The 15,915-nt window shown below is 43.1% G+C and overlaps 1 protein-coding gene and 1 long non-coding RNA gene across 20 annotated transcripts in view; one reads left to right on the forward strand and one right to left on the reverse strand.

Annotated features, from left to right (window-relative positions):
* RBBP8 (RB binding protein 8, endonuclease) overlaps positions 1-1,216 on the forward strand; it is a 96,147-nt gene extending 94,931 nt beyond the window's left edge. For 5 of the 12 annotated variants that reach the window (XM_021097738.1, XM_021097736.1, XM_003356374.5 and 2 more), the window contains one exon: positions 368-875. In XM_021097738.1, the coding sequence (XP_020953397.1) occupies positions 368-465 (98 nt within the window). In that variant the 3' untranslated portion in view covers positions 466-875. Of the gene's footprint in view, positions 1-367 lie in introns of all 12 variants that reach the window. The other 7 variants (XM_021097735.1, XM_005665309.3, XM_021097741.1 and 4 more) reach the window with 2 other exon arrangements.
* LOC106510679 overlaps positions 539-15,915 on the reverse strand; it is a 97,854-nt gene continuing 82,477 nt past the window's right edge. For 6 of the 8 annotated variants that reach the window (XR_002345445.1, XR_002345441.1, XR_002345442.1 and 3 more), the window contains one exon: positions 539-6,464. This is a non-coding gene — a long non-coding RNA (uncharacterized LOC106510679). The remainder of the gene's footprint in view (positions 6,465-15,915) is intronic. The other 2 variants (XR_002345446.1, XR_001309345.2) reach the window with 2 other exon arrangements.

Raw genomic sequence — 15,915 nt, forward strand, 5'->3', positions numbered from 1 at the left:
CAAAGTACTTAAGAGGTCTGATTCTGGAGTTAGATCTTGCTCGGGCAGGGCCCCAGCTCTATTTCCTAGCTTTGGAAACTCATATAACCTCCCTCAGTCTCCATTAGCCCAGCTGTGAAATAGGCATAATAGAAGCTACTGCAGAGGAATAGGAGAGTTATACTAGATAATGTATATAAGCACATTTAATAAATGTTTGCTATTGATTTTTTAGTATAAATGAGGGAAATCATGCATTGGCACAACCAACTAATAATAGAATCATGTAAAGTTTAGAAGGCATTAAATGAGACCGATGTTTACTGGATATGTGCTGAAAAGATCACGTCACAAATATAGTTTTCTAAATTTGTGATTTATTTTTAAGGTTACATTAAGGAAGATCTTGATCCTTGTCCTCGTCCAAAAAGACGGCAGCCTTACAATGCGATATTTTCTCCGAAAGGCAAAGAGCAGAAGACATGAATACTGAAGCAGAGGAGGGAGGGCAGTTTTCTTTTTAGTTATTTAAAGTTGGGATTAAACATTGATTTTTTTGATCTTTTGTAAACTGATTTATAAATCATTTTTCTATTGAAAATGTTTTTAAATGGCGTCCACCACACAGCCAACTATTTAAAATGTGGATAAACTTATGTTGTATTTCCTTGCTTTTGCACCTTTAAAATAAGGTGCTTTCATTTTTGCACTCTAACTTAAGAGTCGTTTATTACTTTATTTGGTAATATGCAATTACAGTTTTGAAAATAAGAGAGTTGTAGTCTGATTTGTTGCCTTTTCAGGTCTTTTAATGCTTCTTCCCTTGGCATTCATATTCAGCAGTGACTTTGTGTTAATCATTACAGATTTTTATTCTCTTGTTTTTATGTAAGTCATTACAATATCTGGCATTTAAGTCTTTTTTTGATCGGCAATGTCTTTGCATCTCCAGGACACAGGTTCACTCCCCAGCCCAGCACAATGGGTTAAAGGATCTGGTGTTGCTGCAGCTGCTTCTTAGGTCACAGCTGTGTCTTGATCTGATCCCTGGCCTGGGAACATACGCTGGGCGGGAAGGGAGGGTGAAGCTAAATTTTAATAGACTTTTTCACTTTCTAGCTTCTCCCTTTCACAGACTTGAAATGAGGTACTATTCTGTAATGAATTCCTTTCTAAGTGGCTACAAATAACTTTCTTTCCTTTGTTATGTGCTATAAATTAACACCACCTGATTATATTCCAGCTTTTCACATTATTCCAGCTCTTCACATGTTTTCTTTTTCATATTTTTCCTGGTGCAAGATTTCAAGCTGAATTGGTTGAGTTCTCTATCCATGTGTTCAAGTTCAGTTATTATATTGTTTCTCTGAATTGACTAATGTTATGAACTTCCAGTATGGCAGCAAAATAGAATTCCCTATTTAGCAACTTTCTGCTCCTCTGGGGCTTAGCATCTGAGTCATCAAGATGAGCGACCACATTTGTGTCACTTTTTTAGTGTCATTTTGTTTATCAGTGTCTTGTGTACTCCCTTCATCCATATCTTGACAGTATTATATAAGGAGTATATTAATACACTGAGTGGAATACCTCACTAAAATCTAAATAACCTTATAGATATAATCTTTCCTTCTGAGTTTTTAAAAATCTTTTAGTCTCGTCTTCCTCATTGAATAAGTTTCTCATGTGGATAAATGACATCAGGTTTATGTTTTCACAGAGGATTGGAAAAGAAATCACTTATATTTATACCTATTATATGTCAGGCCCTCTTTGTAAATTGGTTCTGAATGTAAGTCTCAAAAATTTTTTTCCAACAGCCCTATCATAACTTCAATTCAGCACTTTTCTTTCCTCTCCAAATTGTTTATCCTTTATTTGATTCTTGTTTTCTGCTGGCGGTCAGCTAATCTCCCTCAAATGATAGCACCACTTCATTGGTCACTTACTGTATGCCAGGAACCATGTTACACTCTTCACATAGAGTTTTCTCTTTAATCTTCATATAATCTTGTCAATTTATTTATCATCTTAACATTAAGCTGCAAAAGATAAATCCAAAAAAACAGATTAAACAACAAATGACTAGTTTTATCTTTCTCACTTTAAGCCTGGAGGTCAGCAGTCCAGGTCCCCATGGACACAGATTTCTTTTAGCTCTTTCATACTTTGTATGTGATCATCATCCTTGTGGCTATTTAAAAGTTGTGCCACCTCTAGCATCATGTCCATGTTCTAGGCAGGAATAAAGGGGGAAAAAAAAAAGCACGTATCATTTGTCCCTCTTTAAAAATTTTTTCAGAAGGCCCTTCCCAGTATCTTTCCCTATTTCAATGGGCAGAATTGTCACTTGGCTACCTCTACCTCTAATTACAGATGAAATTAGAGTTCTAGAGAGTTTCAGGTTGCCTGTCAGCTTTCTGAAGTTGAAGACCTGTGATTTAAACTTTGAAAGCATGCAGAACCTCTGTCAGCACTTAACATAGGATTAACACCTTTCTTGCCTTTAACAGGCATTCTCATTAAACCACTGAAAACCTAAGGTTGTCAGAGGCAGCAGTTTGAATGATTTAATCATGGATACCCAAATAAATATACAGAGGATATGATACCTTAAAAACAAATGAAGCAGAAAAATATTCCCTAACACCTTTCATATACTGGAAAATTTCTCAAAGGCCAACTGGAAAAGCAAATGTTAGTAGGCTTAATGTATTTAGTAACTCAGTTTAAATTACATCAAGCATGTATTTAAAAACTCAGGAGTTTCTGCTGTGGCACAAGGGGATCGGCAGTGTCTCTGCAGTGCCAGGACACAGGTTCAATCCCCAAACCAGCACAGTGGGTAAAAGGGCCCAGCTGTGGGCCCTGTGACTCAGTTCTGATCTCTGGCCCTGGAACATCATATGCTTCCAGGTGGCCAAAAAGGCCGAGGGGCGGGGAGTGGGGCTGGGAAGTAAAAACTATAGGGAGCATTCCTAGGCCCTCTAAAACAACTCTGAAAGACTGCAGAGGAGTTCCCGTCGTGGCGCAGTGGTTAACGAATCCGACTAGGAACCATGAGGTTGTGGGTTCGGTCCCTGCCCTTGCTCAGTGGGTTAAGGATCCAGCGTTGCCGTGAGCTGTGGTGTAGGTTGCAGACGCGGCTCGGACCCCGCGTTGCTGCGGCTCTGGCGTAGGCCGGGCTACAGCTCCGATTCGACCCCTAGTCTGGGAACCTCCATATGCTGCGGGAGCGGCCCAAGAAATAGCAAAAAGACCAAAAAAAAAAAAAAAAGACTGCAGAGATTCTTCCCCAGATTGTCTTTAATTCATGATTTCATTCCCAAAAAACGAACAGTGCTATACAAACCAAGTAACACTAGTACATTTACTTAATATTTATCAAGCACTTTATCTTTACCAAGTGTAATACAAATACAGCAAATCAGAATCAGGCAAAATTTGACAAACTTTTTTCCAAAACGGCAAAGTTTTTTTTTTCTTTTTAAAGAACACACCTGAGAATCTTAATCAGTTATTCCTGACATGTTAATAAGCATGAGTTTAATTTTGAAATGTGCCACTTCAGAAATAAGCATTTACAATAGAATTTAGAATTTCACCATTCAGCTGTCTAATCCTGGCAAGCCTAGCAGTTTTGAGACATCCCCAAACCTTTCTCTTTGTTGAGTTGATGCTATTAGAATGGTTCCTTAGAAAAGTGCAGCATCCTTGAATTCATTAGCATGCACTTAAGGAATCAGTGAAGCAGTTGTCTGCTATCAACAGCAGAGGCCACAAGAGAGCTATTTTTGGAGAATAAGTGGAAACTAGGACCTGAATATGCCGTGGGAATGGCCCAAGAAATCGCAAAAAAAAAAAAAAAAAAAAAAAAAAAAATCACCTGGAGGATTTATGAAATCAGATTGCTGGGCTCCAAAGTGGGAAGGGGCAAAAATTTACATTCTTCACATGTTCCCAGGTGATGCCAATGCTGTGGTCCAAGAACCACAAGTACCTAATCGTAAAAGTCACCCAAATGTATGATAAATAAAGATTCTTGGGCTCCTCTTGTAGGAATTTTGATTCAGTTGTAGCCTAAGCATTTCAAGTTCCCAGATTATTAGTATGAGGCAAATCTAAGAAAAACTGCTTAAGACAAAAGGGAAAACTAATAGCAACATGTTTATGCTTTCAAGCATCTCCTGACGAAAAATACTTGGTTGTGTAGTAATGCATTAATTTATAAATCATCAAGCAGCCATATACATAAATCGAATTTTTTGGGTTGGGGGGCAAGGGGCAGTCAACAGAATCAGGTGTGCATTAAAGTTTAGTAATATTCCAAGCATGTAAATATTACAAGTTTAGTAATATTCCAAGACATTCCAAGAATATCTGGGCCAAGGAGCTCCTGCTGTGTGTGGCACAGTGGATTAGAATCTGCTGCTGCTTGGGTCTCTGAGGAGGCATAGGTTTGATCACTGGCCAAGTGCAGTGAGTTAAGGATCTCGTATTGCTGCAGCTGTGACATATGTTGCAGCTGCAGCTTGGATTCAGTCCTTAGCCTGGGAACCTCAATATGCAAAATATCTGGGCCAAGATAGTGGCAGTAGTAATGCGAAAGAAGAAACTGAAGTGGCCACTTGATGACTATTACATACCAGAACTGTGGCAGCTGAGGGAAGACACGAAGAGGAATATGACAGTTTCTCCTCAGTGAGCAGATAACCAACGCAGGACTAACAAGGAACATAGCAAAGGAAGAATCAATTGGACGACAGCTCCCACTGGAAATAGGAAGAGACTCTTGTTCCCATTCATCATTTGTAATTGTAAAACTCTTATGTAGGAATAAATTCACATCTGTAATTCTAAAGTGAACTTTTACATACTAAAGAATGCAGCAACAATGACACAGTGGACATTTGCCCAACAAAAGCAGTTTATTAAATCACAAGCCAGACTAATGTCCAGGGCAGTAACAATTGGCCTAGAGTACCTTTCTAAGGCATGTCCTTCATGTACATTATGTTCTACTCAAATTCAAGGGTGCCCATTATCCAGTTGAAGATTTACCTGAAAGATTTTTCTTTTGTATTTACCCTTCTATTTATCTATTCATGCAGATAATCATTCATCTGTACCAACTCTGGGCCCTTTAGTGTCCTTTAACATTTCCAAAGGTTGGCAGGAACTAATGAGATGAAACCCAGATCAATCTTAGACCGTGCTGGGCTGCACCCTGCAGGCCTTTCAAGCCTTGTAAGTTGCCCAGGCTCTAGACTGAAGGAAGAACCCAGAGGCGGAGGCAGATACAGTTCTATCAGAGAATCCTACACAAAATTCTAGTCCAAAACAAAGGGCCACCGGTACTGTGTAGGACAGATGACAGCCATGGCAGCAATCCTAGCTACTTAGGGGAGGAGGCTACCATTTATAGGGGGAATTGACCTCAGGTCGGCTCATCTGTTACCAGGGGAACTAGTAACTGGGGCAGGTCCCTCACAGCCCCTCAGGTTAACAACCATCAGGAGGGCAGATGTTTTCCTTTAATAAACTAGCAGGTGAAGCTGTTCTTGCCTCAAGACTAAAACAATCACTAGCAGAGTCAGAGGACAAGCACATTTGTGTGAGTAGGGTGTAAGGGAAGCAGGGGATGTACAAAGAGCAAGACAACAGCCATCTTGAGTGACCTGACCATACCCTTCATCCCACATACCCTGCACAACCCCTTTTTTGGTCCACACTCTTCCATGACATCCCCGGGGTTATATATGTAGTGGTGCCCCACAACCAAATACCACAAATGCAATAGAGACAACAGCAGCTAAAGAGTATCAGAAGTCCAAGAGGTGGGCAAACTGGAGGTGCTCATCAGGTCAAACTTTCATGGAACCCCAGAGGCACAGTGGCATCTCGCTGTAATCCCAGCAATCAAACTCCTATGGCCACCACTGTTATCCAGTCCACTCAGACTAGGGACGAAATATAAAATGTGGAACAAGCACAATACAGAGAAGATCATGACCATTAAGCAAAATGCAAGAAGAGCATTCTGAGATAATACCACCCCTGTGGCCATGTCCTGGCCTGCGTACATACCCCTGGTTCACCATCAGTCCTTACAGCTGAGGCCGGATGCTGGAGAGATAGTATAACCGACCACAGGTTAATACAATGGTACCTTTCTCTGGTAGGGGGCCTGGATTACTTTAGAAGGTTTAGGTGGGACTGAGTATTACACAGATGAAATCTATAAGTCCCTTAATACTCCTATTCCCTAAGGGCAGCAAATGCCCACCGCCAGGGACTTACCTGCTGGTCCCAGGGCCATTTTATAATGTATCCCCCGGGGGTAGATCCTGTGGCAAAGGCAAAAGTTATTGTCCTGACCAATAGCTGGCAATGGTCCTTCAGTGGTCAACAGGTGAACTCCAATTGCGCTGACTCCATGCTTCTGGGTTGACATAGTGACAGTTGCTCCTGGGATATGTTACATGCTGAGAGAGAGAACAGTTTTCTGTCTCAACTGTTATTTAAGCAGTCCATTCATAGCCCAGCAGCAGTGGGGCAGTAGGGATATACCAATGTATTTTTAATCAGCCCATTCCTGAACTTCAGGGCCAGTAAAGTAGGTTCCTCGGTCACTATCGATGTCCATGGGGAGAGTGGGAGGCTTATGTCATGCACAGCTGTTCTACACCCCAGATGCGGGGATTGTGAGTTGCTTGACAACTCAGGTAGGCATTTTGTAATGTCTTCCACCTGTTGCAATGCCTTGTGGACAGCAAAGAGCTGTTGTTCCATCACACTATATTATTACTCTGCCCCCTTCCATAGCTGGGACCAGAAGCCCAAGAGTACTCATTACTTTGCTGCTATCGCAGGCCCCAGTCAAACCCTTCTGGATAACTGGGCACATCCAATTCACAAGCCTGCCGCTGAGTTAATATCCCTAAAGCCTATCTCTTTAATTGTTCAGGAGTGGTGGGTCAGGAGCATGCTTTTCTTACCCAACCAGTAACACCCAAGCATTTGATAGATAATCCAGGCCCATGCATTCTGTCTGTATTCACCAGCCATCACTCTGCAGTCAGAAGAGCCACAAGCACAGGGCTGCTACTTTTAAAGTGAAAAGATACTCTGAGGTTAACAGGATGTCATCAATAGAACATGAGAAAGGCATCTCTCATGGCAATCAGCTGCCACAGGGCCCTACATGCTGGTACACAGGCACCTCAGGATTTCTCCCGCAACATTCCATTCCCCATCCTTATTTCCCAACATCTCGGGGCTCCTGGGAGTTTCCTCTGCCTCCCTCCTGGCTGGGTCACCAACAGTTAGGTTGTACCCCACAGGCCTACAAGCCTTGTAGTTGCCCAGCCCCAAAACTAAAAAAAAGAGCCTGGAAACAACAACAAAGACATTACTGACTGACTGGACAGGAAAATCTTACATGTCCAAAAAGAACCTAGAGAAACACACACACCCCCATGGGGTGAGTGGGTGGGCGGGTAGGTGGGTGGGTGGATAGGCGACAGCAGCAATCTTCACTACTTAGGGGAGGAGATTACCATTTATAGGTGGAATTGACCTGGTGGCTCATCAGTTACCAGGGAAACTAGCAGTTGGGGCAGGTCCCTCACAGTCCCTCAGTAACAACCCTCAAGAGGGCAGATGTTTTTCTTTAAAAAACTGGCAGGTAGAGCCATTCTAGCCATGAGGGAGCAAGTACACTCATGTGAGAAAGATGTAAGTGAAGCAGGGGCTGTTCAAGCACTGGATGTACAAAGAGCAAGAGAACAGCAATCTTGAGTGGCTCGACCATATAGACCATTGATCTATTTTGATAAGCTATTTGAGAGAAAAAAGCAGACTTAAAATAAGGGTGATATGGATTTTCAGTGATCCAGGCAACAGCCTAACAAACCCAAGTCAGCAATCCCTGGAAAAAGAGTAAGGCAAGTTAGGGAAAGCCTCTAAATTAGAGAAGGGTATTCGGTTTTCAGGTGGGATGAATTAGAGAAAGAGCATCCCTGAATATCACAGAGAGCTGCTGAAGCAACAATGGCTGGAGAGACTAAGGTTAGAGAGAGAGAAGATAATCTATATGGGGAAAGAACCTGAAAAAGAATGGATGTGTGTATATGTATGACTGAATCACTTTGCTGTCCAGCAGAAATGATCACAGCATTGTAAATCAACTATATTTCAATAAAACTAAGAGGAAAAAAAAAGCAAAGACTCCAAAAGGAGAGCTGAATTCTGCCAATGTATTTCCCTGGGGAAAGAAGCTGAGCAATCCAGGCTTCACCAGCCCAAGGGTCACTACCAGGGAAGGGAAAGCCGTGCTGGGAGTGTCCCCAGGCTGCACTGACAGAGTGGGCGAACTGAAAAGTCTTATTCAGTTTCCCCTCAAGATGTTAGTCAAATGCTGATGTTATACAGGATGGAGACTAAAAAGCTATGCTAAAAACCTTAGGGTAAGTGATTAATCATAAATTTCATGTATATTTTATCACCATCAGAAAAAAAAAACAAACTTTTTTTTTAACAGTTTTCAACAGCCCCACTGTACTAAAAGGACCAACAATAACTTTCAGGACTTACCCTCTTAGGTGAAACTAACTTACCAGATTAACTACCAGACTCAACTGAAAGGCCTGGCAGGCTATGACATAGAAACAGGGGCTATTTTGTTAGGGGCTGTTAGGGCCTTGCTGAGATCAGAAGTGAGGAGTTGAGCTCAGAAATACCTGGGGAAGAGGTTTCCAAACAGAACAGCAACAGAAAGGCCATGAGGCAGAAGCACATTAGCATGTTGAGTCCTCATCTGAAGGAGAGAGAAGCACGGGACCTGGTGGGTGAGGTGGACAGGAAGAAATGCAAGGGCAAGGTGATGCAGTGCCTGGTGACCAGAAAGGATTGGGTTTAGTCTGCATGATACGGGGAACCGTGAGGGAAGGGGATGTGGTCTTACCTGGACTGGTAAAAAAGAATTATTCAAGCTGATGTGAGAAAGGGCAGTGATGACAGGGTGGGGCAGAGGGAGTAAAAGTGGGAGCAGAGATACTTAGATTCTTGCAGCTGTCCTGTGAAAGATGGTATTTTAGTTTAAGAGGGTAGCAGTGGAGTTGGTTATCTGAAGGTCAAGCATCAGGATTCACTGGGTGATTTTAAGGTGTCTAAGGGAAAATGAAGAGTTAGGAATCACTCCAAAGTTTCTGGCTTGTGCAGCTAGTGAATGAGGAAGAAGCAGATCAGCAGTGGAGCAACAGGGATTTACTTTGAACACGTTAAGATTGAGATGCGGAGTTCCCTTTGTGGCTCAGTGGTAACAAAGCCAACTGATATCCATGAGGATTGCAGGTTCCATTCCTGGCCCCACTCAGTGGATTAAGGACCCGGCACTGCCGTGAGCTGTGGTGTAGGTCACAGATGCAGCTCATATCCCGCACTGCTGTGGGCGGCATAGGCCGGCATCTGAAGCTCTGGTTTGACCCCTAGCCTGGGAACTTCCATATGCCAAAGGCACAGCTTCCTAAAAAGACGTGCTCGTGTGCACACTCTCCCTCTCTATGTATATTTACCTTAATGAGATGTATGTATATATATATATATATATATATAGAGAGAGAGAGAGAGAGAGAGAGATGCTTTGCAGGATTTCAAGTAGAGACATTAGGTAGACAACAAAATATGTGACTCTGAAGTTCAGAGGAGAGGCCAAGTAGGTGATTTCAACTTGGAACTCCAACCTCTAGATGCCATTTGAAGCAACTGGCTTGCATGAGACCACCAAGCTTATATTATAGATATAAAAGAGGTCTGGAAGCTTGAATTAGATTAGGGTTAAATGGGAGTTCCCATCGTAGCTCAGCGGTTGTTGAACTGACTAGTATCCATGAGGACACGGGTTTGATCCCTGGCCTCACTCAGTGAGTTAAGGGTCCGGTGTTGCCCTGAGCTGTGGTGTAGGTCACAGATGCAGCTCCAATCCAGCATTGCTGTGGCTGTGATGTAGGCTGGCAGCTACAGCTCCAATTTGACCCCTAGCCTGGGAACCTCCATATACCACAGGTGTGGCCCTAAAAAAAATTAAAGTTAAATGAAATTGTACGCATACAAATTCTGAGAAGAGCTGATTGCAATTTGGGCTTCTAGTAACAGAGATACTGGGTTTCAGGGCATGTTGGCATCTTGATGGTCCTTTAGAGCAGGTGGCCAATCAGTGATAAGTACAGCCTCCTTGGACTTTCCTGTCAGGGAGTTTGCGTTAGTAAGGGGGGAAGATTAGGACTATGAAGGTGGTCTACCTGGGGCAGGCTGAGCTTTGGAGGTGCTTCCCAACCATGGAGCCTCACAGTTCAAGGGTCAGGATCCCTAAAGGTCTGGCCTCTCTACATTTGCTCTAGACTGCACCAGAATGTGATGGACAACAGGGTCCTGCAAAGCAGACTTCACTAAACACAATTTTTTGTTGTTGTTTTGTTTGCTTTTTAGGGCCACATTGAGGCATACGGAAGTCCCAGGCTAGGGGTCAAATCGGAAGTACAGCTGCTAGCCTACACCACAGCCACAGCAACACAGGATCCCAGACCCACTGAGCAAGGCCAGGGATTGAACCCTCATCTTCATGGATACTAGTCTGGTTGGTTTCCACTGAGCCACGATGGGAACTCACAGACACAGTTTTCAAAAGGCTGTTTGAGTGCAGTCTGGTCAGTCACCCTTGTTTGGGTGGAGATGACAAGATGAGTCACAGTCACACACTGCTGATCTGGTCACCATTCCTTCTCCATTACATCCATGTGTGTGTCTACCTTTACTCTAACTCTAGTGTGTATAGACATGACTGTTTAACTCTCAAGAAAAAACTGCGTTTCCTTTCCTTCCAAGTTCTCAAACAGGATTTCACTGTGGCCTCCACGTCCTGTTAGCTCACTTGACAGGGTTTGTTGGGCATCTCCAGGGATCCACAGAAAAACCTGCCCATGGAATAATAGCAATCATAAGGCCAGGTGGTGGTGCCAGGATGGAAGACATCTAAGAGGACAAGCTTGGTGACACACACGACAGCAAAAGAGGGACAAAGTTTCTGGCATTGGATTAGATTTAGTTGGCAATACTAGGAGTCATGCTTCCTGTGTTTTTTAAATTTTTTTCTTTCATGCCCACACCTGCAGCATATGGAGGTTTCCAGGCTAGGGGTCAAATCAGAGCTATAGCTGCTGGCCTATGGCATAGCCACACCAGATCTGAGCCACATCTTTGATCTACACCACAGTCATGGCAATGCCATATCTGAGCTGCACCTGCAACCTACACTATAGCTCACAGCAACACCAGATCCTTAACCCACTGAGTGAGGCCAGGGATGGAATCTGCATCCTCATGGACACTATGTCAGGCTCTTAACCCACTGAGTTACAAGATGAACCCCACTTCCTGTTTTCTAATGCTTGTTATTGAAACAGTTACTGGAGCAGCACTGAATCATCTCCATAAACAGGGCCTTTCTGCACTTGTACATTACCCTGTAATCAAACACCCTCCCCACCAGTCTCCAACACACCCTCTCCTATGCAGCTGCTCTCACTGTGGGTCAGGCCAATGACAAGGTACCATGTTAAGGCCATCAATGGTGCATGGCACTTCTGCACAGAGGCACACTAAGAGGAGGCAGGGGCTTACTCAATCCCTGTTTTAAGGCAGCTTTGGGTGTGAATTCATTAAGCTTGAAAAAGGAGCACCAAGAGAATGAGCAGCAGGAAGGATATTCAGAGCCCAATACAGTGTCTTAAATGTGGAAAGATTTAACAATGTTTGTTGAATTAATAAATGATAAGTGAGATTGAGAACCAGAAAAACTTGCTAGGCTCTGCCAACACTTCACTGTAAGTCTCTGCATTTTGGGGTTTTGGCTCCCCACCTGTACAATGAGAAGACTGGCTTAACAATATGACCTCTGAAATTCCACCCAGTTTCATTAGCTTCTCTCAATTATATGATTACCATCTTTCAGGAGGGCAGACTGGAGAGCAGTTAAAAGCATGGCCTTCAGGTGACCTCCTGGGGCTACAGGTCCACAGTGCAGCACCTGTTGCTCCAAGCTCCACACTCCTGCACCATCAGTCTGACTTTTTCTTCTCTGCCATTGTGCCTACCCCATTGCAGGCTGGGAAATCCTTGAATCCTTCTAAAGGTTGGCTTTTGGAGAAGTGGACACCTTGATTTGGGGTTGGGGGAAGCTTGGCCTTCAGAGCCAGGCAAACCAGGGCAGGAGTTCCAACTCTGTCACTTAGAGTAGGACATGGCCAGTGCACTCAAATTATCCAAGCTTTCTGCACCTGCAAGTAACAAGGTTATTGTGGGATTGAATGAGATACTACAAAACATGCTACAGAGCCTGGCACATAGTAACTATTCAATTACAGACCATTGTCATCATTATTGTCGGTACTGTATTCAGTGGTGATGATATCAGGAAGAAAGCCTCTTGGAGAAGAATTTGAGCTGAGCCTTAATAACTAAGTAGGTTTTAGGGAGACCAGGGGAGGAAAGTGGGAGAGGGGGATTCATAAAGGGAAAGGGTCACATGCAGGCAGCAGAACAGGAGGAGTGTTAGAGGCAGTGGTGGGGATGACAAGAAGAAGGAAATTACCCGAGTAGGGACATCACAGCCCAGAGAGCACACATGGGCGCTTAAGTTAGGATCCCTAAGGAAAACTGCACAAAGGTGGCTCCGTGACCCCAATACTCCTTCTAACCCCCCTGGATCCTCTCCACATTTTAATGTTCAAACTCTGGAGGAGAGAGAGAGCAGGTGTTACTTCTAGGTCATTAAGTCATTTCAAATACTATCATTTTTGAAGAGTGAGTTTAATTTAATTCTATAAATTTTATTCCATAGATATTAATTGACCACTACTTATTTGCTCATTTTGAAGGCAGCAGACTAGAGGCAGAAGTAGAAAAGCCTTTCCAGGCCCAGATGAAAGCCAAAAGACTGAATTAATACTTTTAGAAAAATACCTACAAAGGGATTTTTCCAAAACGTGCACAACCTTGTTTCATAATTCAGGCCTTGAAAGAGAAGCCAGTTTGCCTGTCTGCAGATGCAGCACACAGAAGGCTGATAGCTCAGCTCATAGGTATGCATTTCAGGTACAAGGTGTCTGCTGGGCAGCACCACCTGTCCCCCAACTTACTCTCCCAGGCACCCCATTTGTTCCAGACAAGAGGAGTAGCCAGGTTAACCTGACACAGCTGCTGAATTTTCCAAAGATGCTCCCCAGCACACCTCACCCTCTCTCTGCATAGAGAACAGATGAAATCCTCCTTCACTGGGAACACTACAGTGGGAGGTGCACTGAGGAGATTCCCCCCACCCACCCCACCAAAAAAAAAAAAAATACTAGAACATGACCTACTTAATGTCCAAACACCTCCAAAGGAAAACGATGTGGAAATGCTAGAAACATGAGTATCTGTGAAATCAGCTGTGTAAATGAAGATGTACAGCATTGTTCTATTTGTTTTTTGACAATGTATTCACTGCCTGTTCTTCATTCATTAGAGACTGAGACAAAAACCTATGGCCTTGGTCTCACGGGGAGATAAACCACTGCTGCGTGGCTTTAGTCTCCCTCCTAATTTACCTGCAGGAGCTCTAGAATCATTCCCATTTACCTGGGATCCTAATGAAATGCTCCCCATCACAGAATTACTCTTCATGGTCAGGTTTCCTACAGAACTCCAGGAGGCTCCTGATCAAATAGAAACTGACCCCCCCTTTTCTTCTGCTTTTTAGGGCCACACCTGCAGCACATAGAAGTTCCCAGACTAGGGGTCAAATCAGAGCTGCAGCTGCCGGCCTACAACACAGCCACAGCAATGTGGGATCCAAGCCATGTTTGCAACCTACACCAAAGCTCATGTCAGCGCCGGATCCTTAACACACTGAGCAAGGCCAGGGATCGAACCTGCCTCCTCATGGATACTAGTCAGGTTCTTAACCCACTGAGCCACAACAAGAACTCCCACAACTGAAAACTTTCATGGTCATTCTCACCTGGGCAGCAATTCATTTCTCAGGTAACCAGCTACCATGTTGGAAAAGGAGAACAGGGTCTTGAGGAAGGGTTTTCTGGAAAGTGAAATGTTGAGGAGCAGAGGGAAGAGTCCAAGGTAAAATGTACTCCCCATAGAGCAGAGAGACCAGGCACTGCCCAGGAAAGTCAGCAAAGTAACTCTGGGCACCCCAGAGTTTGTTCCTTTGGGTTCCTAGAGTTGTATGTACCTGCAGTGATCACAGCAATGATGGTGGCGGGCCTGCTCTCCCAGATCTGTTCTTTAAAGCTACACTGCACAGCAGGGACCCCTCTTGAGTGGCCTTGGCTATCAGCTGTAGCAACGTTGAATCCTTAACCACTATGACACTCAGAACTTCCTATTTTCATAATTTTTCAGAGGAATTAATGAATATTTAAAATAGCTCACTTTTAACTTCTAATATAGGAAGTATCAATCTATATAATCCATTTAACCAAAGCATAATTTTTAAGTTGAAAGGGGTCCTGGAGTTCCTACTGTGGCTCAGTGGATTAAGGATCCAGCATGGCCACAGCTGTGGCTTAGGTCACAGCTGTGGCTTGAAATCGATCCTTGGTCTGGGAACTTTCATGTGCCTGGGGCATGACTGAAAAAGGGGTAAAAAGGGGGCTCCTGATACCCAAAATGTGAAGAACTGCAGGTCTGGTGGGGAGAGGATGTACTTTGGGTTGAATGAACTGAGGCGCCAGTCATGACTCTGCTACTTATTAGCTGTGTGACCAGGTGAGGACCACGTGGCTGGTCCTCAGGTTTTTTGTGGGTTTTTTGTTTTTTTTTTAACATATGTAAGATAGCAAACCAATCCTCCCTCATAAACTTATTAAGAACATAAAGTAATATGCTTCCTATCTGGCACACAGTAGGAACTAAAAAATAAGAAAAAAATTAAGAAAACTATTTCCTATAAAAAGATTTTATTTCCAGGATATGAGACTTCTGTCTTAGCAGATCTAAAGTCATAATCTTTTTAATGCTTTGAGCATCATCTGTTAGACAATTTCAAGACCTCTAAGAAAGGAAATCTCTTTATATGAGATTTTAGGAGCTAGAGGGCCATTAAGGGCTGCACGGCTCAGGGTCAGAGCTGCAGATTAATTCATTGACATGCAAAGAACAAAATGTCTGCTCTATAAATTGGTGTGGGGAAGATGAAGGGCAGGAAGACGAGAAAGGGAAGAAAATCTGTTTTAGAGGGAAAAAATATTTGGGTGAGTACATCCAAGCAGATATATAGGAAAAGGGTGATGATGTGAAGTATCTGACATTCTGAGAATAATTTTTAGCATCCCATATGAGAACTGAAAGTTTGGCCTGGAGTTTTCTTGGACTTAGGCTTTTTAAAGAAAATGTTATGCTTATGATTAACATTCTTTTAATGTAAATTTTAATAAGTGTGGATTCACATGGGCAGTTGTGAGAAATAATAGATCTCACAAACACTTCACCAGGTACCCACAATGGTAACATCTTGCAAAACTATAATCCAATATACCATCCACCCATCTTAGTCAGATCTCCCCAGTTTCACCTGTACACCTCTGTGTGTGTGTGTGTGTGTGTGTGTGTGTGTGTGTGTGTGTGTGTGTGTTTAATTAGTTCTATAGAGTCATGCACATGTTCAGGTAAGTACCAGTCAACTGGTAACCAAAAATTTTTTTCCATTTCTAAAATTTCCTCATTGCAAAAGTGTTGAGTAGATGGAATTATATAGGAACATTTGGGGATTGGCTTTTATTCAAGCAGCATAATATATCCAACTGGTTGCATGCATCAATACTTCATTCCTTTTTATTGCTGACTGCTGTTTCACGGTGTGGATGTACTGCAGTTTGTTTA

This window comes from Sus scrofa, chromosome 6, assembly GCF_000003025.6.
Source record: "Sus scrofa isolate TJ Tabasco breed Duroc chromosome 6, Sscrofa11.1, whole genome shotgun sequence".
In the NCBI taxonomy this organism is placed as follows: domain Eukaryota; kingdom Metazoa; phylum Chordata; class Mammalia; order Artiodactyla; family Suidae; genus Sus; species Sus scrofa.